The sequence below is a fragment of the Balaenoptera ricei genome, chromosome 12 (assembly GCF_028023285.1).
Source record: "Balaenoptera ricei isolate mBalRic1 chromosome 12, mBalRic1.hap2, whole genome shotgun sequence".
NCBI lineage: Eukaryota > Metazoa > Chordata > Mammalia > Artiodactyla > Balaenopteridae > Balaenoptera > Balaenoptera ricei.
Window position 1 is genome coordinate 83,008,806 of NC_082650.1, and position 24,133 is coordinate 83,032,938.

A 24,133-nucleotide genomic window follows, 5' to 3' on the forward strand; every position below is an offset into this window, starting at 1 on the left:
ACCAATTCTTCTAGTTCTTATTGGGCTCTCTTATGGCAGTCCCTCACCCTGGGACTCAGGCGGGGGTCGAGGCGGCTGGGCTGGAAGGGCGTCGGAGTGACAGACGCTGTGCTGCACTCAGACTCACCCTTCCCCTCTGACCCTGCCCCATTGTCCTTCAACCAAAATGATGCCCTTCCTCCCCTGGGATGAGCTCTTTCCCAGGAAGAGCCTGGGTTCCTCATGCAAATAGCCCTGTGTCAGGGCCACCCTGCCAGTCAATCCTCCAGACAAGATTACGTGGAAGGATTTCACTCAAGCTTGAAAAATACTTCTAGAGACCATATGGGAAGGAGACAATCACAGGATAAAGTAAGGAGGTGAAGAAAATTTACATAAATAAGCAGAATTGTACCAGAGGTGTCTATATAGAGATATCTATGCAAGGTCTGGTACAGATGCTGTATCTGTCTTGGGTCTCCTCTAGCTGGTTTATGTTGACGGGGTTAAATTCACACAGCTGGATAAACAACTACAGTGAGAAAACAGTCATAGAGTTGTGCCTCAGCAATGACTTCTCCCACGTTTTACGGAATTCAGCTTCTCAACCAGCTCACAGAAAGCTGGACTCTGTCTGTTGGACCTGATTACATGTAGGGGTAGGCAGTTTAAGGGCTCTGCCTAAGGTCTTTATTAGCACAGAACCAAAAGCCTGTAGTCTTTTGGAATTTAAGAAACTATACACTGCAGAACCACAGCACTGAAGGGGGGAACCTGTGGCCTTATCTAATTTCTAATCCGGGACACGGCAGTTGTCTTGCTATTAATATCCCAATGTGGGTAAAAAAGAAAAAAGAAGAAAACCTCATAAGTAAAGAAAATGTGTTTAAATCCATGGGTGCCTGTAGTGTTCAGATAACTAATCACAAGAAAACATGACTGCACTTTTATAATTTTCTACATGGAATTTTACCTTTTTAAAAAAGTGGTATTCTCTAGATAAAGGATTGGGGATGGTTTGTATTTTCTTTTATTTGAATTTTCGGGGGTGAACAAGGTGGTACTTTTTTTTTTAATTGTGGCAAAATATACATAGCATAACATTTACCATTTTAACCATTTTTAAGTGTACAATCCATTGGCATTAAATGCATTCACTTTGCTGTGCACTATCGCCACCATGCACCCATCTCTAGAGTGTTTTTCATTTTCCAAACCTGGAACTCTGCACACATTAAACAATAGCTCTCCATCCTCCTTTCCCTCCTGTCCCTGCCAACCACCACTCTACCTTCTGTCTCTATGAATTTGACTTTTCTAAGTACCTCATATAAGTGGAATAGTATTTGTCCTTTTGTGACTGGCTTAATTTCACTTGGCTAAGTGTCTTCAAGGTTCATCCAGGCTGTAGCATCTGTCAGAATTTCCTTTTTCTCAAAAGGCTGAGCAATATTGGAGGGTATGTATATACTACATTTGTTTATCCATTCATCTGTCAGTGGGTACAGATGTTGTATTCCACCTTTTGGCTATTGCTAATAGTATGCTGCTATAAGCCTAAGTGTTCCTGCTTTCAATTACTGGATCCTATGGTAATTTATTTGTAATAGAATTACTGGATCATATGGTCATTTATTTGTAATTTTTTGAAAAACGACCATACTGTTTTCCACAGTGCCTAAACCATTTTACAGTGTACAAGGATTCCAGTTTCTCTACATCCTTGCCAATATTATTTCCTGTTTTTTGTTTTTGTTTGTTTGTTTGTTTGTTTTGCTGATAGCCATCCTAATGTGTGTGAAGTGGTATCTCATTGTGGTTTTGATGTGCATTTCCCTAATGGTTAGCAATACTGAGTGTCTCTTCATGTGCTTGTTGGCCACTTGTATATTTTTAGAGAAATGTCTATTTAGGTATGTATCTGAAAAAAACCAAAAACACAAATTCAAAAAGATACATGCACCCCAATGTTCATAGCAGCATTATTTACAACTGCCAAGATATGGAAGCAGCCTAACAAGATATGGAAGCAACAGATGAATGGATAAAGAAGGTGTGTGTGTGTGTGTATATATATATATGTACACACACACACACACATAAATACATACATACAATGGAATACTACTCAGCCATAAAAAAGAACAAAATTTTGCCATTTGTAACACCATGGATGGACTTGAAGGACATTAAGCTAAGTGAAATAAGTCAGGCAGAGAAAGACAAATACTGTATGATATCACTTATATGTGGAATCTAAAAAATACAACAAACTAGTGAATATAACAAAAAAGAAGCAGACTCACAGATATACAGAACAAACTAGTGGTTACCAGTGGGGAGAGGGAAGGGGGGAAGGGCAATACAGGGGTAGGGGATTAAGAGGTACAAACTGTTAGGTATAAAGTAAGCCACAAGGATATATTGTACCACATGGGGAATATGGTCAATATTTTATAATAACTATAAATGGAGTATAACCTTTAAAAATTGTGAATCACTATATTGTACACCTGTAACTTATATAATATTGTATATCAACTATACTTCAATAAAATTTTAAAAAGAAACATCTATTTAAGTCTTTTGCCCATTTTAAAATCAGAGTTTTTGTTGTTGTTCAGTTATAGGAGTTCTTTGTATACTCTGGATATTAATCCCTTATCAGATATATGATTTGCAAATATTTTCTCCCATTCTGTGGGTTGCTTTTCACTCTGTTGAATGTGTTCTTTGATACACAGAAGTTTTAAATTTAGATGTAGTTCAACTTATCTATTTTTTATTTTATTGCTTGTTTTTTTGGTGTCATATCCAAGAAATCATTGCCAAATCCAATATTATGAAGTTTTTCCCCTATGTTTTCTTCTAAGAGTTTTAGCTCTCCATTCAGGTCTTTGATTCATTTTGAGTTAATTTTTGTATGTGGTGTAAGGTAAGGGTCCGTCTTGATTCTTTGTGGATATCCAGTTTTCCCAACATCATTTGTTGAAAAGACTATCCTTTTCCATTGAATGGTCTTGGCATTCTGATTGAAAATCATTTGACCATGTATGTGAGGTTTTACTTCTGGGATCTCTATTCTATTCTACTAGTCTAAGTGTCTGTATTTATGCCAGTATCACACTGTTTTGATTGCTGTAGCTTTGTTGTAAGTTTTGAAATCAGAAAGTGTGAGACCTCCAGCTTGGTTCTCTTTCAAGACTGTTTGGCTCTTTGGGGTCCCTTGAAATTCCATATGCACTTTAGAATGGATTTTTCTATTTCTGCAAAAAACATAACTGGGATTTTGAGGAATTTTACTTTTAAAAATTCAAGCTATCATGGTATTAATAAAAGCAAGTTTTAATATGAAAAACAGCATCTGCTTGTGATATTTTAATAAAAGATTTCTTTTGGATAATATTTTGTCTGAAGTGCTAGAAAGGAGTAATCTTTAATGAACAAGCAGTATAGAGACTTTTAGGCTATTATTAACCATATAGTTGTGGAGAGAAATTTCTCCAGAAAAGCCTAAAGACACATTTTTAGCCCCAATGGCCCTCTAAACTAACCATATCTGAATCTTCTCCTTGTCTGTTGTTGTGTCACTAATTATGTTAACTTGGCTTTCTAACACTGAGGAGGAAAAAAATGGGTTTAATTTCTATAGTAATAGCTAATGCCATCATAAATTACATAGCTTTTTTTCTTCCAATACATTTATAATACTCCATTTTACCTAACTAGGGTAAATGGTATAATTCAATTTGTATGAGGTTTAAAGATTGTTTCCTGTTGTAACATTCTAGTGGAATGTACTGTTTTTCCTTATTCAGTTTACATATTTTCTTTTTGGAATAAACTTAAGAAGAACAAAGTGACTCCTAAATTGTAGACAAGAACGTCAGATGAAAGAGCAGAAGTTGAAAAATGTAATTGTTTAACTCTTTTAAACAAGGCTAAATAGTTAAGGTTGTTCTGAGATTTGCAGCGCCAGTTTATGCCTCTCTGACTTCACATCACTTAATTTTACGTTTATTTCCACAAATATTTACTGAGTGCCTATCATGTGGGCAAGCACCCTTTAGTAGACGCTGCAGACACCGTCCCTGTCCTCAAAGCAGCTCACAGCCTAAGAAAGAAATAGGCAAGTAAACTAATAAATTACATTATTTAAACAGATACAGAACATTGAGTTGAGTTCCCAGAATGGGAAAGCATTTACAGAATGGGCATATGTTGGTATTCCAGGACCATCTTTTCCAGGGCTCCTTAGCTCAGTGCAGCAACAGACCATATTTATGTGGGTAACTGAATAATTCGAAGAAGTGATGGTGTTTAGAAACTGTGACATTCTGATTCTTCCATAGCATAGAAATAAATTTCTTTCCTCAAAATGCATCCTCCAGGGACTTCCCTGGTGTCCAGTGGTTAAGACTCCGAGCTTCCACTGCAGGGGTTGCGGGTTTGATCCCTGGTTGGGGAACTAAGATCCCATGTGCCGCTTGGCGTGCCCAAAAAGAAAAAAAAAAATGCATCCTCCATTCAAGGTCAACAGCTCTTGGCAGGGAATGTCTTGTTTGAGGTGTGCAATGTCAATAGTTAGGGGCAGGCTTCTCAAACTTCCCATCTGGCTGTGTTCCCTCTCAACCTAAGCGAGCGGACCGCCAGGCGGGGGATCATGGTGGCATCATCTAAGAAGCTGTCCCAAGCTGTCCACCTCAAGCAGATGCTTTTTAAGTCTTGTGTTTTGTCCTAAACATTCAAGTAAATATCAATATTGTATTAATCTTCTGAAAGAGTTTTAAACTACTTACCACCTACCCCTAGTCCTTAAGTAATCCGAGTGCTTCAAGAGGATGCACCATGTTTAATTTGAAGCTCCACAACTCATTCTGATTCCTCTGTCCTCCCAAAGTTAGACACGTACCCATTTTAGGAGTGTGGAACAGCTATGTCACATGGGCATAAGAACTAAGCATTCTTTCCTACTCATTATGGGTTTTTCCCAAAGATTCAAAAACCCCACAAGTTTAAAAAAGTTAAAATTGTCACTAGGCATAATCATCAATGATGGAGTTTTGCCTGTAAAGAAAGCTAAGTTTGGGAAACACTGTCAGTGAAATTCAGTTTCTGAGTACAGTAAGTCCACCATGGCTGTCCTGCCAGATTCAGGGACATTTTGGAATATCCAGTCTCCTGACCACTCCGTGTTTGCCCTAGGATAACCAACTCGTCCCAACTTGCCTGGGACTGTCCTGATTTGCACAAGTCCAGCTTTGTGGGATTCCGTTCTTCTTGGTCCCAGGCAAACCAGGACAGTTGGTCACCCTCATTTGCACAGAGGTAGCAAATACTTTCACCAGTTTCTGGGGACCCTCCTAGTTTATGCTGCTGGTCTGAAGTGACCATGATTCCTTGGTGAAGAAGAATCAGTGGAATTGATGACACAGTGAGAACAGGAGAAACCTCTGGGGCAAGCAAGTCCCCGGGAATCAGGTGAGCCTGCTGGGAACCTTGAACAGAGCAGACATTTTCAGTGCTTTTGGTGCTGAATTGGCCTAAAGTAGTGGTTTCTAAGTGCAGCTATGCTTCCTAATCACCTGCAGAGATATTTTAAATCACAATTCCTGGGTTACACCATCAGATCTGCTGATTCAGAATTTGTGTTTAACACAGCAGATGGAATGATCTTTCCACCATCTGACCATGTCACAATCCCGATGCTTAAAAATTCCAAGGCTTCTTGCTGTTCTGTGATAAAATGCAAACTCACTGCTTGGTTTACAGGCTTTTCATGAGTTGCCCATTGTTTAATCACTTCGGCCTCCTGTGGCCCCAGCCCATGCATCTAAATCTATTCGGTTTGGCCTTTGCCTACAGGTTTCCCTTGGCCAAGAACACTCTTAGCCTAGCTCCACCCCTCTTTCTCTGGCTCAAGTACTTATTGTGAGATTTCGGGTCACTTTCTCCAGGAAGCCTCCTCCGTCAGCTCAGATTCAAGTCAAGTGTTCTTCTGGACCAAGTTCTTAGCCCCCTGTGTCTCCTCCATCCTAAGGCTTCTCATGTTATAATGGAAATGACTTTCAACTGGTTGTCTATTTCCCCTTAGACTTCAATGCCTCAGGATGCAATTATATCTCCAGTACTGAATGTGCACAAATATTTATTGAGTGGATGATTGGATTGAGTGCTCTTTTGAACTATATCACCTGTGTGGGCTCCACCTGTCCTGTGTCTGTCGCCCCATCCCTACTTTCACAGCAAAGACCAGATACCCACCCTTGACTTTGTGAGACGGATCACACACTTACCTGTCGGCCCCAGGCTTTGCACAGCGGCCCTCTGCTGCCCCCCCGTGTTTGGAATCAGCTCCTTATGCAGCCAGTTGAGACAACCCCTTGCTCCATGGGGTGCAGTTTCAATTCTGCAGGGACATCTTTGTTGTTGGCCTCCGTATGTCTCCCTTGGCACAAAGGGGAACCAGGTAGGATGAAAGAGAAGCCTGTGACCCCTCTGTGTCTGTTTCTATACCCTAGTCTCCTATTTATTCTCCTCCATCACCAAGACTAAGTCAGTTGAACATTTTCATTGTCTCTTCTTCCTCTGACCTCCTCTTCTCCCCTTTCTAGAGCCCTCTTCAAAGTATTCCTCCCTCTGGGTCCTTTTACATCTACGTAAATACAGTGGTCTATTTAGCAGCTCTCCCGCACCCTAAGACTTTAACTACTTGCTTGTGATAAAACTTCCGAGTGAAAATAGTAATGTTCAAGGATAGGAACTTTCTTACATTTTGAACTTCAGTCTTTTCTACAAAAATTAACAAGACTCTCAAAACAGAGGCGTAAAGTGGTTTTCTCCCCAAAACGTAGGATCTTAATTACATAAATTGAATCACGTTTAAAGTAATGAAAAAAATTTATTGTGATCACATCTTTATTATTCCATTGATTAAACAGATATCACAATATGAATATTTGATTTACTATAGTAAACTATTCTAAATAGCAGTGATTTATGGGCAACATTCGTATTCCTTGTATGATCATTATTACAGCAATTAAAAAGCTTTTAGTTAGTTCCTGAAGAGTAATGTGGCTCTAAATACATAATGCACAGTGTTACATAACCATGGCCTCTTTTTCTTTGGTAACTGGTGTCTAGGGTAATTGAGCTCAGAATGAAATGTCTGGTATATGCAGCATAACGCAGTCAATACAGTTCAAGCATAAGCACATTTTTTTAGGGAGAGAAGAAATAGGTGTTTCACGTCAGTTGTTTTCTTCTAAGAGAACTAGAAAGATTTGGTTAAAAAGAAAGATACCAATAATATTTACATATTTTTAAACTGGATAGCTTAAACTTTTAAACTGAAATAGCTACCTATTTACAGTTGCAAAGCTCTTTGTTTACATTGTCTGCCTGAAGACTGAGAACAATGGACATACCTTGGACTGCTTCAGTACAGGGTCACCATACACAGATGTGGAGTTGCGCCTTGCACAGGGGTGCCTGGCAGAGGGACCGCATAGGGGTGAACTACAGCCCACTCTTTGCTCGTTAGGCAGGCTGCACTCTGACTCGGGGTTGTGTCTCCTGGAAGAAGCGGGCACCTCTTTCTAATTTGCACAAAGACACTGTACAGCTAGCCTGACTCTGTGTCTGCGCTTTGTCCTTTCGCCCTGCATGGAAACACATTGCCTTTCCATTCAACTATTTTCTGACTTTAACTTTCTCGCTAATTCCAAACCACTGGTTTCTTCAAAATTAATATTTTCCATTTTTGTCTTGAAAGGAGCACATGTATATGTGGCAGAGACAACATAGGGAAAATTTGCAAATTCCAGTCCAGTGACGTTTCTGTAATAAATTCGTCTTTAGCCGTTTGGAATTAGATGAATTTGGAGACTACGTACGAAAAAGCAATAAAAGTGAGAAATCTCAAGAAAGACAAACTTTATAATGGTCCTGTCTCAGGGCTAACTAGTTAGCTCCCTTGTTTAGAATACCATGATAATGAGCCAGGTTTATGATTTAAAACCCCCAGTTAGCATAACACAGGGGAAAACTCTATTCCATTGTCACAGACTGAAATTCTATTGCCACCAGTGTGTTCTTCGGTACAAGTTGGGATGAAGTCAGGGTACTTCATACCCATCACCATTACTGGAAAAACAAGTATACAACCAGATGGGAGTACGTTTGGTCAAAGTCAGTTCCGTGATAACTACAAAGTTCATCATTCCTCATCAGTAGAAAATACATCCAGATGTATCTGCATCATGTGATGGGAGCCACAGTCAATATGATTGAAAGCCTATAATCATGTGGTTTTCTCAAGAGCTTCAACAAGACACTAAAGTTTTGCTAAGAAACCGAAAGAACAACTCTGACCCCACCAACCTGACTCTGATTGGCAGTCTGGATACTACAGGAGTTAAGTTTCACCTTCAGCAGGAATACATTAGATTGAGAAGCCCAGCCCAGCACCATGAGAGCTCCCAACCATGTGTTTCTGTGCAAAATGAATCACTTGATGGGAAACAGGAAATCACTAATAAAGGCTGTTTTTGTTAATTATACACGGAGTTAGAACCGGAATAGGGGAGAGCAGGGTTTTATTTTAAGCCAGGTTTGAATACTATATATTGAGGGCATAAACAGAAAACTAGAAAACTTTAAATTGTCATTGACCTCATGTGCACTGAAAAGGGCTAAGTGTCCCCAGGAGCAGTCCTCCCCCTTCTCAGAATCACTGCTACTTGGATCGAGCACTTTTTATGTAGTTAATATTAGCACAAACCCTTTTTCTGCTTGCCGGCTTCCTAGCAACCTGAAGCAGAGTATCTGCTTGCCAATCTGCTTTTGGTTAAAAAAAAAAAAAAAAAAAAAAAAAAAAAGAACAAAAAACACCCAGTAAATTTGCCCATAGCCCTGACGAGACAGGGATATATTCAATAAACTCCGTGTTGATTTTGTGAGCCCGGCATAGCATTTATGCTGTCAACCGTCTGACCTTGCTGCACTTTCCACCACAGGCCAGGGAAGATGTGATCCACATGCTGAAGACGGAGAAAACCAAGCCTGAGGTTCTGGAGGCTCATTACGGGTCTGCGGAGCCGGAGAAAGTGTTGCGGGTCCTGCACCGAGACGCCATCCTGGCCCAGGAGAAGTCCATAGGAGAAGATGTGTATGAGAAACCCATCTCAGAGGTAAAAACATACCCTGACAAGTCCCTGAGAAGGAAGCCTCAGAGGGATGTCTCCACATCCTTCCATTTTACACGCCTTAACATTTTCTTTCAAAGGCAAGCATTTTATGATGCCCTAGTATAGAATTAAAGTATAATTAAATAATTCAGAATTACTGTGGATACATTTCATTGATAAGAATTGTAGAAGTATTTCCTTAAATATACTTAAAGCCCGAAATATGTTTCTCATGTGATTATGATAGCTACCTGCTCTTCAGTCTGTTATTCTTTTATTTCTCTAAGAGGGGATATGTGTAAAAATTTGAGGTGCTTATGGGTTTTAGCATTGAATTTTCAGATTATTGTCAAATTGGTAGCCTAAAATTAAACCGATTTTTATTATTGATATTTATGGTTATAAAGCCACTCAGTTTTGATATCTTATAGACCATTAAAATGGTCTCATGTGAATGGCTAAAACATAAAAGTTGAAGCAAAATCCCAATGGAAGGCTTAGGGCAGTTCTTTAAGATGAAAGGGAATCTAATAGGACAATATTGAATCATTTTTATACAAGACTGTATTAGGAACTATCAACTATTGTTGTTAATTACCCATGATATTACACGTTAAAAATACTCTCACATCATAGTAGAAGTTCAATGAAGAATCAGGGAACCAGTTGATGGATCTAGCCATACTGACTCTTCGGAATTCATGTTAAAAAAAAAATCATAGATGTGAAATTAGTATCATAAATGAATAAAGAACACAGAAATGAAAAGTGCGAAGCAATTTATCGTAATTTAGCTTGAGACAAGCCTTTGCAGCAGCTCAGCTTGACAGATCTCAGAAAGATCTGCTTTAGAAGGTATTCACGACAGATCGAGAGCCCCATAATTTTCTAATTTCTGCAACCAGGATGAACTGGAGCTGTTCTCATCTTTTCTTTAAGCATTAAGAGATAATTATCAGTATATGATAGAATAGAGTCAACTGGCTGAATCCACTTTCACGTTTGAGATAACCCACAGTTATTAGCTGCCTGTAGTTTTGGCCAGGTCACTTCAGCCCTTTAAGCCTTAGTGTTCTTCTCTGTCAGGTGCACATCTCATAGAGTTGTGAGGATTAAATGAAGCAATGCCTGTAACACTTTTAACATAGTGTCTGGAACATACTAGCTACTCAACAAATAGCAGCCATTAGTATCTGCTGGGAGCTGAGGGTGATAATTGCTCACACTCTTATTTAGTTCCAAACCTGGAGGGACTTGAGCAGTAAAAGACACAGAGAGGTCAAAATATCAGTTTTATATTATTATTATAATCACCTGGATTGAAGAACTTGGCTTGGATAAATAGTATCATTTGGGCTTCTTAGTTCTTTTCTCCCAAGGTAGAGCTTGGAATGACCCCTCAAGGGAGAGGTAGGTCTGCAGAGCTCACACATCCAGAAGTACTGCCTCTGACCCACTGAGTTCTACGGACAGTACATAAAGGAAGGCGTTTCCAACTTACCTTCAGAAAGTAGACCTAACCCAAGTGGACAGAGGAGCAGAGCAGAAAACACTCACCTTTCTTTTGGGTTGTCCTGCTGGAGTTCGCTTAAGCTGGGCATGCTTCTTGGTTCCTTTCTCCCCTCAACTCAACAATCTGAACAGCTGTTCCTCCCTTGGGGAGGAATAAATAAGGAGGTAGAGGGAAGGACAGAAGCTACTTTTCCCAGCACTGGCAAAATGGTGAAGTCCTGCTTTGTGAGAGAAACAGAATGCTGAAAGGAGAAAAGATTTCTTCCACCATTTACAGATTTTTGGTTTCTTAACCCTTTGGGCTTAATAATCAAGTTCCTGTTGCTCAGGAGCAAGAGAGTTGCTTCCAAGTTCATGAGGTAATGTTCCTAGAAGCCATGCTGTACCTCAAGCCAAAAATCACTGCTTATTCCAATTTTCATCCCACATTAGGCCCAGCTAGGTCATCCAACAGAACTCACCAAAGTTTAAGCAGTGAACCCAATATGGTGGACCCCCCTCTCTTGCCAGGTATCTGGGGAGAAATTAAGCAGCAAATATTAACTCCCCCTGAACTTCCTTGTAAACTAAAGTCTGAGATATCAAAGTTCATCATTCTTAAGCAAAATTTCAAAGAAATTAAGGGTTCAGTTTCTTTCCTTCCCAAATTCTTATTCTGCTTAGCCTTAGCCAGAAGGATCTTAATCTTAGGCATTTTCAAAGTTGAATTAATACATCCTGAAGTCCTTTATTCTACGTTTACTCAAAGAGTCCAAAGATTATTAGGACATGTGCACTTATCACAGTACCAACCTCACATTCATAAATTGTTAAAAATGCAAGAAAAGCCCCAGCTCCAAGGTCAATTTATCTCAAGTGTAATGATATTCCTTGACCTCAGGACTCAGCACAAAGCAGGCTCATGTCACCAAGATCAAGGCAGAGACTTAGAGGATGTCTGAGGGAAGGAGGGTGGATAGAGAAAATCTTCAGGTACAACAGGATGCCAGTCAGTGTGGGGGAACTTGTCCCCATCAGACAGAGCCTGCCGCCACCAAGAGGCTAATAATTATGGGAAGTGGCGAATCCTGGGTTGGGTGGAGGCATCTGTTTCATGTATTATCCTTGCCCTCAGTGAGTGGCATTTGAAAGCTATCTGTCTTTTTGTGAAGTTTAGGCATTCACAGTGGTGACATCCTCCATGCCTAGGTCTTATTTTAGGTGCTCTACTTTTCCACCTGCATATTTTTATTTATTTATTTATTTTTGGCTGTGTTGGGTCTTTGTTGCAGTGCGTGGGCTTCTCATTGCGGTGGCTCCTCTTGTTGCGGAGCACGGGCTCTAGGTGCGTGGGCTTCAGTAGCTATGGCACGCAGGCTCTAGAGTGCAGGCTCAGTAGTTATGGCGCACGGGCTTAGTTGCTCCGCGGCACGTGGGATCTTCCCGGACCAGGGCTTGAACCCGTGTCCCCTGCATTGGCAGGCAGATTCTTAACCACTGCGTTGCCAGGGAAGCGCCCACCTGTATACGTGAAATCTCTTTAATCTTTTTCTTTTTTCAGCCACGATGTCCAGGCCTAGGAAACCCATCTCGTACTGGTGGTTTTCCTTACTGCCCCCTTGTTTCGGGGTGGTATTACCCCTTCCCGCAGGTGACCTTCTGAAGCCTGTCTGCCTTGGGGCCTAGTGGGTACCTAACCTTACCCAGGTGACCGTTCCTCAGAACTTCGCCTTCTCTCGTGTTTGAACTCTCTAATTCTTGGGTAACTTGTCCTACTCAAGGCAACAAAAATGTTTTCTTTTGTCACAACCTTTCCTCCAGTAGGAAGGCTCAGCTGAGTTTCATTGTTATTGTTGTTTTTGACCAGTTTTTCAAATGGCCCCTTCTTTCTCTATCACTATTTTAGGGATCGTAGAGTTTTTGTTTGTTTGCCTCTAACTTCCCCTATGCTTTCAGGCCCAGACATTTGTTTTCTGAATATTACCTTCCGTATTGTGTAGTGTGTGGTCACCCTCAGTGAGAGAAGCAAAACCAAGGAGTTATGAGTCTGCCAAAAGGATCCTTTGTTCAACACAAATCTTACCTACTTTTATGTTCTTGAGTTGGATGATCCCTCCTAAGGAGTCTTTTCCCGTCACAGCACACCGGTGTTTGGACCGAATCTGCTGCTGTCCTGCCTGAATCCCCTTTCGTTTGTCTCATCTTTCCTTCGAAACCTACATCTCCAAGTTTCTTGAGCGTGTTCGCTCAGGGCCCATCTACCATGGCTGACACCATGAAACTCCCCCCAAATTGCTTTACATATCCTACCCTGATCTCAGATTTTAATTCTTCAGCGTGTCTATATTTTAGGTAACCACTTTGAACAGCTGTTGCAGTCTTCAAGAGAAAGGGCCCCAACTGATCTCATGAAGAACCATCTGCAGTTTTACAGCATGCTCCTCAAACGTTTCCTTGACCCCGACACCCTCTTCGTGGGGCAGTCACGCTGCTCTGCTCTCTAGGCTCTCCTGTCTCTACCTCCTCTGTCACCCATTCTGATTCAACAAAGACTAAAATCTCTCTTTTTTTTTTTTTATAGCCCTATCTTTAAGGGCACTTAGATCCATTTCCCTTTTGGTCTTTCCAGTTTGGTCCTTAAGGCCCCATGTTTCCTCTTAAGTAGATTTCTCTCTTCTTAAATTCTTTAATATTTTCCCCATTAGCTCTCTGTTGATAACAGAGCTAAAATCATTTCCTAAACCATGGTCCTTTTGTCTGAAACGTACTGAAATTTCTCCCCATCTCAAGTCCCTGAACTTCTTCTCCACCAACTTGATTCAGGTACACTCTTTCCTTAGTAAGTTTTGACCTTTGTTGCTATGATGATCTCATTCAATTTTCCTTCCACCTCTGTCCAAGTGGGAGCTACATTTCCAAAGTAACAGGTGCCCATTTCGCTTTCACTATTCAGTAATAAGAACTACCTTTCCTCTGTGGTTGAGCCACATTTTGGAGCCTGAAAACCAAAAGCCATGGGACACAGTATACATGATTAATGAATCCACTGGGAGGTGGTCTTCAGAATCTCTGGACAAGCCACACAGATCCAAGAGGTCAGCCCACCTCAGGTCTCTCCTAGGGGCTCAGTGCAGTTCCAAACAAAATAACGAGAAACAGGGTCTGGCACAGCTAATCTGTTGCTACCTATGTTAGTTCTTACATCCAGAATTTAAAACTGAAAGCTAGATCCTCATACACTAATGCTTTATTGCTAAAGAGGAATTTACTACCTTTGCAGTTTAAAATCTGGTCTGCAGGGCTTCCCTGCTGGAACAGTGGTTAAGAATCCAATGTCCAGGAAGACCCCACATGCCGCGGAGCAACTAAGCCCATGTGCCACAACTACTGATCCTGCGCTCTAGAGCCCGCGAGCCACAACTACTGAACCCATGTGCCACAACTACCGAAGCCCACGCTCCTAGAGCCCGTGCTCCGCAACAAGAGAAGCCACTGCAATGAGAAGCCCGTGCACCACCACGAAGAGTAGCCCCCGCTCGCCACAACTAGAGAAAGCCCGCACGCAGCAACGAAGACCCAACGCAGCCAAAAATAAATTAAAAAAAAAAAAGAAAGTCTGGTCTGCAGTTCTGGGTGAAAAACGCAGCTCACACACCAATGTCTCAGCGTCCTTCTGGATGCATTAAAGGACAAAAAGACTGTCTTCCTGGTTATGCAACCAGTACTGAGGTCAAGCTGTACTGGTGCAGGTGAGGTGAACACAGCCCACAGAGACCACAGCAGCTACTCCAGGGGCCTAGTCCCAGCACGGTAGCTGCTGAGAACAGCCAATCTCAAAGGCCCACATGGACAGAACATACTAAAGCTAAGGCCCAGCAGTCCTACCTAGGCTGCCCTGGAACAATTAATATCAACATATGCTGTTTTTCCTCCAGATGCCCCTACAGTGTTTCTCTCTCTGGGTATCTCAGTCAACCATCCAATTAATAGTGCCCCCATCTTTGCCTCCCAAGTTCCTTGAACGGATTGAGGGATAACTGCAGGAGTCTGACAGATGACTTGAAGCATTAACTTTATTATTGACATAAATAGATAGATGACCACCACCAGGTTCCTATTACTTTCTCTCCTAGACTCTGGAGACAGCACCTGAGGGAGAGTACCATGTACCATCTTATGGCAGACAGAGTAGAAAATAAGAAATGAAAAGGCTGGGCTGTTCATGCCCAGCTCCCTGTCCCCAATACAACCTTTAAATACCATTCCTTCCTCAGAGAGGAGTGGGTCAGGGTATCAGGAAACAGGCAGAAGCTGCTCTTCCAAGTACTCTCAAAAGGAGGGAAGGCCTTACTTTACTTTACGACAAAGTTAAGAAGGATCAAAAAGGGGAAAGAGCTGCTCCTTCCACATTTCTGATGATGTTCCAGCAATGCTTGACAAATTCTATAACATATGGTGAAAATCACACTTGTGGAAAAATGGAGAGTTCTTGGGGAGAATATTTTGTAACAGGGAGTTACTCCAGTGAAAAAACCTCTTGTATAGACTCTCCCATTAAGACTGCAGTCATTTATCAGAACACATAAAAGTACGATTTGCCTCCCCAATGATCTCTGGTATGGCTGGTCAACCTGGGCTTCACCAGTCTGACTGGTCACCTGTTCTTAGGCAAAGGGGTGGAGGTCTAATCAGAAGGCACTGAGGATTATGGGGGCAATATCTCTTTTATTTTGGGTCCCACAAATGATTCATTCACACTGAAAATATAATAAAATTGTAAAGGGAAACTCAGATCCGCCTTATGACTGAAGGGCAAACGTGGAACATCAGGGGAATAGCTCTGAAATTGATACCCATGGAGCTACTCCACTGAGTCTTACAGAGTTGGCTGTGGGATTAAGAACGGATTCTAGGGACTTTCCTGGTGGCGCAGTGGTTAAGAATCCGCCTGCCAATGCAGGGGACACCGGTTGGAGCCCTGCTCTGGGAAGATCCCACATGCCGCAGAGCAACTAAGCCCGTGCGCCACAACTACTGAGCCTGTGCTCTAGAGCCTGCGAGCCACAACTACTGAGCCTGCGTGCCACAGCTACTGAAGCCCACGCGCCTAGAACCCGTGCTCTGCAACGAGAGAAGCCACCTCAATGAGAAGCCCGGGCGCAGCAACGAAGAGTAGCCCCCGCTCCCCACAACTAGAGATACCCGCATGCAGCAGTGAAGACCCAACAGGTCCAAAATTAAATAAATAAAATAAAATTTTAAAAATTGTTAAAAAAAAAAAAAAGAATGGATTCTAAATATGTCTGATTCACCTAGAGCAGTGGTTCTCAACAGGGAGGGGGACATGGGGACTTTTCCTTCCAGGAGACATTTGACCACGTCTGGGGATAGTTTTGTCACAGCTGGAGGTGGTAGTACCGGCATCTAGTGGGCAGGTGAGCATCCTCTAGTGCACAGGACAGCCCCTCAAATAAGAATTACTTGGCCAAAAAGGTCAGTAGTGCTGAGGGTGAGAACTCCTGCACTAGGGTTTGAAGAGGAGAGTAGGATAGGGAACTATCAATATTGTAAGATTGGGTCCAATTTAACAAACATGTACTGAACTCCTACTTTCTTCCAGGTGCTGTGCTAGGGACCAGGGACTAAAAAGATGATCAAGGCATATGGTCCCTTAAAGATCTTATAGCCTGGCGGGAGAAACAGACACAAAAAGCCCTGTAATGATATTTGATAAGATCTCTTTTAGTTTGAGATATGTGCGCTCTGCAAGTTCTGAGATTCTCCCTATATTTAGTACCTCTTGAAAGAAGAGGATTGTGGGTCCTTCATATACTTTTCCTAGAAATGCACTTAACTGCAAGCCTTGAAAAAAAAAAAAAAAGGTTGCAATGAGGATAATTTCCTCCTCCCAGGGGAGGAGTTTGGTACACGTGCCTGCTGAGCTCTTCATTTTTCTGAGATCAGGCCAGACGCTATTCTCTTTCTTTCTGAGTATAGGGCTTCGCTGTCTCATTGAAACAGTGAGTTTGCTCTCCTGAAAGTTTAGGAACCACACATATGTTCACAGAGAAAAAGGCCAGAGGCCAGACATTACTGCAGCCCTATTGTGGCTAGTTCATAAATCCAACAGGCCTAGAGAAAATGATGGGATGGGGAAAATGGCAGAGAATAGCAGACTCGAGGTCCTCCCCTACGGGTAATAAATCACTAGACCAACGCAAACAAATTATTTAGAGCCCTACGTAAATGAAATAAAATATTAAGCTCTTTCCCATGTTTGCTTCCTCAGCTGGACAGACTTGAGGAAAAACAGAAGGAAACCTACCGGCGCATGCTAGAGCAGCTGCTGCTGGCCGAGAAGTGTCACCGGCGCACGGTGTACGAGCTGGAGAACGAGAAACATAAGCACACAGACTACATGAACAAGAGCGATGACTTCACCAACCTGCTGGAGCAGGAGCGGGAGAGGTAACTGCGCTCGCGCATCCCGGAGGGCGGCGCTCTCGTCCTGCGCCTCCCGTCCTGGATCAGATTTCCACCCGTGACTCCGCGGACACGTGCCCGGGGTCCAATGCCTAATTTCCCAACGGTTTGCAGACAGTGAGACAGACTTTGCTTGGAACCATTAATGTGAGCATGTTGGGGGTTCGTATAAATACGGCAACAACATTCCCACTAGGATGTGAAAAGCCAGAAAAGCCACAAACTAAGGGAGCTTCTGTTTTAACTTCATCAACGAAGCACCTACGTTTGAAAAGCCTCTCTACGAACTGCCTTTTATTAGAAATAATATACTTTTTCTCTTTGCGATTAAAATCCACTTATTCAGTGAGACAAATGATCATCATTTTAAATGAATCCTATTCATTCTTAAAACTGGTACAGAAAATCTTACTACTTGGTTGTGTATGAATTACTTAATGACTAGAATTACCTGCTTAACTTTTTCAGGGTTGCGTAACTGTTAAAACTCAGTGTAGAACAAAAGAAAACAAAACAAAAATTCAGCGTTGAGCCTTGAACACTGTAGGTAGTTTTCTCAGACCAGGGATTAGCACATTTGAAGCAGAGACTTCAAATTGAAACGCTTTGTGATGAACTCTTTGATACTCTCCAGTTTTTCAGCATCTTCTTTTTAGCTTATTCTCTCCTTTTCCTCCCCTCAGCTGAATGGTTACATCTGTGAATTCCACAGTCTTTGAAACCAATGGCATTGAATCCCGACGCTTTGAGTTACCAAGCGTGTCTGCGTCTGTGTTTAGGACTTGCAAATTAAGAGCCATTGGGAAAGAGCTTCACCAGTCCCAGCTTTGCTATATCTAGTTACAAAAAGGAGATCTGGTTTTCCCAGATTAGTTTATTTGCCAGAAAAAGTTACCTCAATAGGAAAGTAAATAAAAGCATGAAACAACAGGTTTGTGTTAAATTTTTAAGTTATTGGTAATGCTTACTTATTATTGGACTTGGTACATCTCTTGAGGAAGGAGAAATGGAAAAGGGAGCAATGGCTGGAGTGTTATGTACAATACCCTCCACTTACGGTTTCTTTAAGTCTGTCTTCTGCTGCTGGAAGCTCAAGTTTATCAGCTTCTTGTTTGGACAAATAGATGGTCCAATTTGATATTTTGGAGCAACCAAACAGTGAGAATAAACTCTACCTCCTCAACCTCCATGAACTTTCCAACATCAAGCATAGGTATTGCAAACAAGGTTTTAATGATGGTGTAAATTACATATATCTAGGTGTCCTGTGTTGGAATGTGGTCAGGTGAGAGTAGCAACTTGTTTGATATGTCTTTAAAAGATCTGAAATCAAATAATTTTAAAGAACCAGCTGTGTGAATTAATATTTTCTGATCACTTTGTAAATCATTTGGTCTCGAACCAGATATGTCTGCCTTTTCTACAATTTCCCACCTAAGCTAAATGGCTGAGGTGAATTCACCTACAGAGTGGTAGGTTTAAATGAAGTATGTGGATGGAGAGACCGTACTTACCCAGCTGTTTCTTTTTCTTTCTTTTTTGTTTTCCTAGTATTTGTGTACTGTGAGAATAATTGAAATAATAACACTTGATGGAGAGCTCTATAGTTCACAAAGTACTTTTATATTCATTATACAATGAGCCTGTCCCAAGTGTATTTATTTACTAACTTCATGTTGACCAGTTCAAGACTAACAATTCCAATCCCATGCCCCTCCTTTGGAGTTGTTTAATTTTACTAGAGCAATTACACAACGATTTCTCCTGAGCAAAGCGCTATGTAGGAGGTTTTAAAAATCAACGCAGAATTTAAAAATTATATATATATCATGATGCTTTTCATACTTTGATCAGCACCGCTGAGATATGTCACCAGTTGTACATGTTTTAGATAAGAATCTTTGACTCACTAAATATCCAACCACTTTAAGATTCTGAAACAGTAGTTTTGACTCAACAGGTTATACTTTAGTGCTTTATATATTTTCCTGTCAATGTTTTTGCCCAGGCCACCCCCCTGACTGACCACCAGTGCACATGCTCTGGGCACATGCTGACCGACACTCGTTATGCTAAATTAAACACCCTCACTAGGACCCTAATAACTGAAGTTGGCATCGCTGAATTTCTCTGAGGCGTCCACGGTGACCGGGTTTGCTGAGTTCCCTGGGCAGTGAAGCCTTTAGGATTTTCTCAAAGGTCAGACCTGGGACTCCTGCTGCCCTTTGGAAGAGGCCCTGCTAAATCTGCTTTGGGTTAAATCCTCTTTTTGAAGTAAGCGGTCATAATTAGATGTACTTATGGGGGATGGCAGTTTGCTGACCCCGGGGCTTTCTTTCCTGTGGGCAATGTCACCGGGGGCTGGTCCCCACCAGGACCTGGGCCGTGGCTCAGCCAGGCCCCAGCGCCCCACTCGGCCGCAGCCCCTGCAGGGGAAGCTGGGCTATTGCTGATAGAGAGCTGGTTTTTCCGAGCCCGAGTGGGAATTCTGGCATAGACTATTCCAAGTCCTTTGTTTGCCTCTTTGTTTTGCACTCCCTTCCCTCTTTCTCCGGAAAAGTCCCTTTTGTGAAAAAAAAAGAGAGAGAGAGAGAGAGCCAAGAACTTTCCTTCAGAAACATTTCCCTTTATTTCTCCTGTGAGCGCGAGTCAAGGAAGGAAAAAAGTGAGACGAGATAAGCCCAAGTTGTTTGTTCCCTGTAATCACCCAGTTTCTACTGGGCGTGTGACTCTGCAGGCTGCCTTTACCTAGACAGCTTTCTGATTTGGTGACCATGGGTGGACGGGGGTGCAGACCCAGGGGACCCTCCACACATGCAGAACATCTAGCCTCCGTTCTCTGTACTTGTCCTGCTCTGTAAGGGTTTCTCACGTCCTCTGGAAAATGGTTAAAGGTAATAGAAAGGGATCCAGGCAGACAGGATCAGTAGCTATCCAGATTCAGATATTTGATGAAACCAGAAATTCTTGGTTTTCAAAAAAAAAAGCCTTGGTTTGACTAGTATTGCAAAAGACTTCTGAGTTAAGCCCTTTCAAGTCCCTCATCCTACAGGTTGGGTAACTGAGGCCCAGAAAAATTATGTAGCTCAACTAAGACGACAGTGCAGGCCACTGGTCCAGCACTGTTGTACGAATGAGTCCCTTGGGCAGAATGTCTTGTTTTATGTTTTCTTCGTGTGTGTGTGTGTGGGCTCCCAACCTCCAAGCTCTTATGTCCAAACTATGACACAGAATGTTAAAAGGCAGAATGATGGTTGTTGGGAGGATATAAACAGATCTATTTGGACCACTGGTGTCTTTCAACTGTCAAGACTGGAGAAGCTTTGGAACAGCATCTGTTGGAAGGAGCAGCCTGGGGACTTGTTTTGGAGCGGAGTTTGAATAGCACACACAGTGTTCTACTTCTGTTGCATTCTGATGGGAGGCTGATGCTGGTTATGGGGGAGCTAAATAAAGCACCCCTCCAAGCTACCTCCTTGTTATGGCCACTGACCTAGACCCTGAAAGTGTAAAAACTAAGCAGAAGTTATTTTTCACTTTTCAGGAGTTGTTAAATTCATCCTATATAAAAATTCCACAAATTAAGTGCCTAAAATGGACAATATATTGTTCTGGGCTTCCTTTATTCTAAACCAAAAGACTGATCATAATCTGTTACCATCATTTACTGCTATTTATTTTTACAAAGAGTCATATTCCCAAATTAAAAAGTGGAAATAGCATGAAAAAACTCATTGGCTTAACTAGCATTGTTTGAAATATAGGTGAAAATATCCTTCATTGCAGTAATTAAGATTAGATAAAGAAAGCTCCCTTTCTAACTGCTATATTCTGTTTGGTCCGTATTTTGAGTCAACTTGACCTTAAAAGGCATAATTCTGAGCACATGAGATCACCTTCAGAGTTTATGCTTTATTCTCCGTATGAACTGCAAGACTTGTAATTTTAATCTTACACTTTCTCTAGGGCTGCTTCAAGAATGTCAGGATAGAGAGAATACAGTTACATCAAAAAGTGCTTTGGAATGTAAAGAAATATTTGAGGGGGATGTGTGTACGTGTGTGTGTGTGTGTGTGTGTGTAAATGATGTGGGGAGGGCTGTCTAAATCTATAACTGTAGATATAGATTTGAAAGCTTTTGGATTCTATAGGCTCAGCTGGGACTACATAAATAATTACATCATCATATAATATTGCAGCAAGGCTTCCAAGTATAGGGTCATTTTTTAAAAAAACTACAAACCAGCATCTCGAGAGAAATCTCTTAACTTGTGAAGCAAAGAATGCAGGAACAGGGGCTTGATGGAGGGGAAACTTTCAAGCCCCATTGGTATTGTTCCTTTAGGCCTGGTGGCCTGTGGGACGAGCTGCCCCATCGCGCTTGCCTGCGGCGGGGATGACCGGTCAGAGCAAGTTTGTGAAAAGTGGCTCTAGCGGCCGGGGATCCTGGGAGATATTCTTGGCACGCTTTATAGAAAAAGATGCACATCTGGTTCCCTGGCATATTTTCCCTAAATTTCTCAGATTTAGATGCCGTATCTCTAAACTATCGCAATAAAATGGACTTTTCTCATTGGTAGCGTGGAGAAGCACAATAAAGCACTTTGTAGAAAAAGATTGCTGCTGATGTGTAAATGATCAAGTTTGATCATGTGGAAAGTAATCAATAGGTGGAACATATCAGCAGGAAACAACGGAGCCCTCTTGTCTCTGCTTAGCCCTCAGCTACACGCTGCTCACTAGCTGGGCTAGATTTCATTGACCACCCCCCCCCCCCCCCCGATACGCTGGACACATACACATCTGGTTTAATCCTTACAAAACTGCATGAAGTATAGTTACTATCCCTATTTAGAAGATGGGAAAGCAGGTTAAATTCCTTCCACCAAGGTCACTTGCCAACAGTTAATTGGAAGAATCAGTGTTTGAACTGAGTTTCCTACAGTAAAAACAAACAAACAAACAAGCAAACAAACAACCAAAAAAACCTTTTCCACTTCCAAGTTCTTACCTTCTGATTGAAATGAACACTTCATTTCTCCAACGTTTGGAGGAAGAAAAGATGACTTGAAATGTTGGCTCTGTGGATGGCACATCCATTCTGTTTGCAGGTTCAGGATTCGAATTCACAGACCTTTACCTGTCATTGAGATATGCCACCTGCTATCAATATCCTGACCAAGAAAACTGCTGACCAAGAAAATTGCTGGGAATAGACAGCTTCTAAGAAAGAAGAGGAATTAGAATTCAGAGACTCAATCACAGAAAGAATATGTTTTATGGTTGATTTTCTGAAAGAACGCCAGGATCAAACTCCACCTTCCAATGGCTCTCACCCTTGCAACTTGCAAATCCCACTTCCTACTGGAAAATGTGATTGAAATGAAGGAGCCTGAGGTGATTTTGATTTTGCATAGCTAGGGTGTTTGTGTTGGGGGATGGGGTAGGTGGGGACAGTGTAAAGGAAGTGATGTTATATCTTACCTAACGGATCAGGCAATCAGTGACTCAAAAAGATAGCTTCCCAAAGTTGGAAGATGGGAGTTGGAAGAGGGTTGGTCCTCTTAAAAGACCCAGGATATTAACATATCTACTATCAACACTGTAGAACTAGGAGCCTGCTACTCATTCTTAACTAGACACCCCCTGGATGAAATATGAACGAGTCCATTAAAAATGCCCTTGAGGTGCATTTCACCAGATCCCATCTGTACAAAAATGATGAGTCTTGGGTGGGTATGATCTTTTTCCCAAGCTTTATAGTGTTCTCATTCTCAATGTCATTGAGTTAGCAACCTCTGGTCTAAGATTCTTCAGAGTTTTAGTAATATAACTTTTAACAGATATGCCAGGGAAGATAGGTTATCTGATCAACATGATTTTCTAACTAATCAAAGGTTATGATATGAATTAATTTACTTTTACTGTTATAGAAGATATTTCTCAAATACATTTTACTTTTTTAAGAAAAATTTTAATATACCACAAAATCCAGTTAAGTCATATTTGAAGATTTCAGGATCTTGTAGTGCTGCTATCTGGGTGACTCTGTATGTTACAACCTCAGGGCCTATTAGATTATATTCAAATCTAAATGTCAATTATGGTTGTATTTTATTGTTGAGAGGATGGTGAAGATGTTTTCCGGATCTTAGGGCTTAACCCGGCTAACTGAGAATTTTAGTTAATTAGATTCAACATATTTGGACTTTTACAACAACAGCAACAGAACTTGAACCAGGAAGGACTCTGATGTTATTCAAAGGGGTGGGATAATAATCAAAGTACATTGACCATAAGAAAGGAATAGCGTTGAAAGGGAGGTCTTGAGAGACAACGGGCAAGAAACATATTTCACTGCTTAAGATTTTAGCATGTAAGAATGCCTCAGTCCTGGTATTTGATACCCCTTATTCTAGAAAAGTCCTAGGAGAGGTGAGACTAGAGGGCGGTATTTGGAATTTGAATGTGAGAGTTAAAGAGTGAGAGCCCACTAGTGGGAGGTGGTCAGCTTGTCAGAGTCTCTCTAGTTCTGAACCAATCTGTCTGAGGGGTGCCAAGCACTGGGTCACAAGCGTGTGCTCTAGGGTTACTAAGGCTGCAGGTGCATGCGCCACAGTGATGCACAATTTTCCACTTCTCCCTGCGCCTGATTCCCTCTGGGGTATTCTTTCTCAGAACTCCCTGGGTGACTCTGTCCCTTACCACCTAAAGACTGTCATTCAAGTATAACATTGTTACAGCTTTGACATTTTCATTTGCCGATGCTGTTATAGAAATTTACTACAGTATGATAATACTTGGGTTTTTTAACCTAATCTTTTCTCTTACCCTGTGACCTGGTCCTCATTAGAGCAGCCAGCCAATAGCAATCACAGCTTCAAGGGAAACTTGCCATAGCTGAAGGAGAGAAGTGAATAGCTTCTCTTCTGGATTCCAGAAGCAAAGATCTCAGTGTAGCTTGAGAAAGAATATATAATCAAGTTGAT

The 24,133-nt window shown here is 41.6% G+C and overlaps 1 protein-coding gene across 2 annotated transcripts in view; it reads left to right on the forward strand.

The window, feature by feature from the left end:
• The window catches only part of FILIP1 (filamin A interacting protein 1), a 196,875-nt gene that overhangs the window by 118,744 nt on the left and 53,998 nt on the right, over positions 1-24,133 (forward strand). For both annotated transcript variants that reach the window (XM_059941778.1, XM_059941779.1), the window contains exons 3-4: positions 9,000-9,173; positions 16,951-17,129. In XM_059941778.1, the coding sequence (XP_059797761.1) occupies positions 9,000-9,173; positions 16,951-17,129 (353 nt within the window). The remainder of the gene's footprint in view (positions 1-8,999; positions 9,174-16,950; positions 17,130-24,133) is intronic.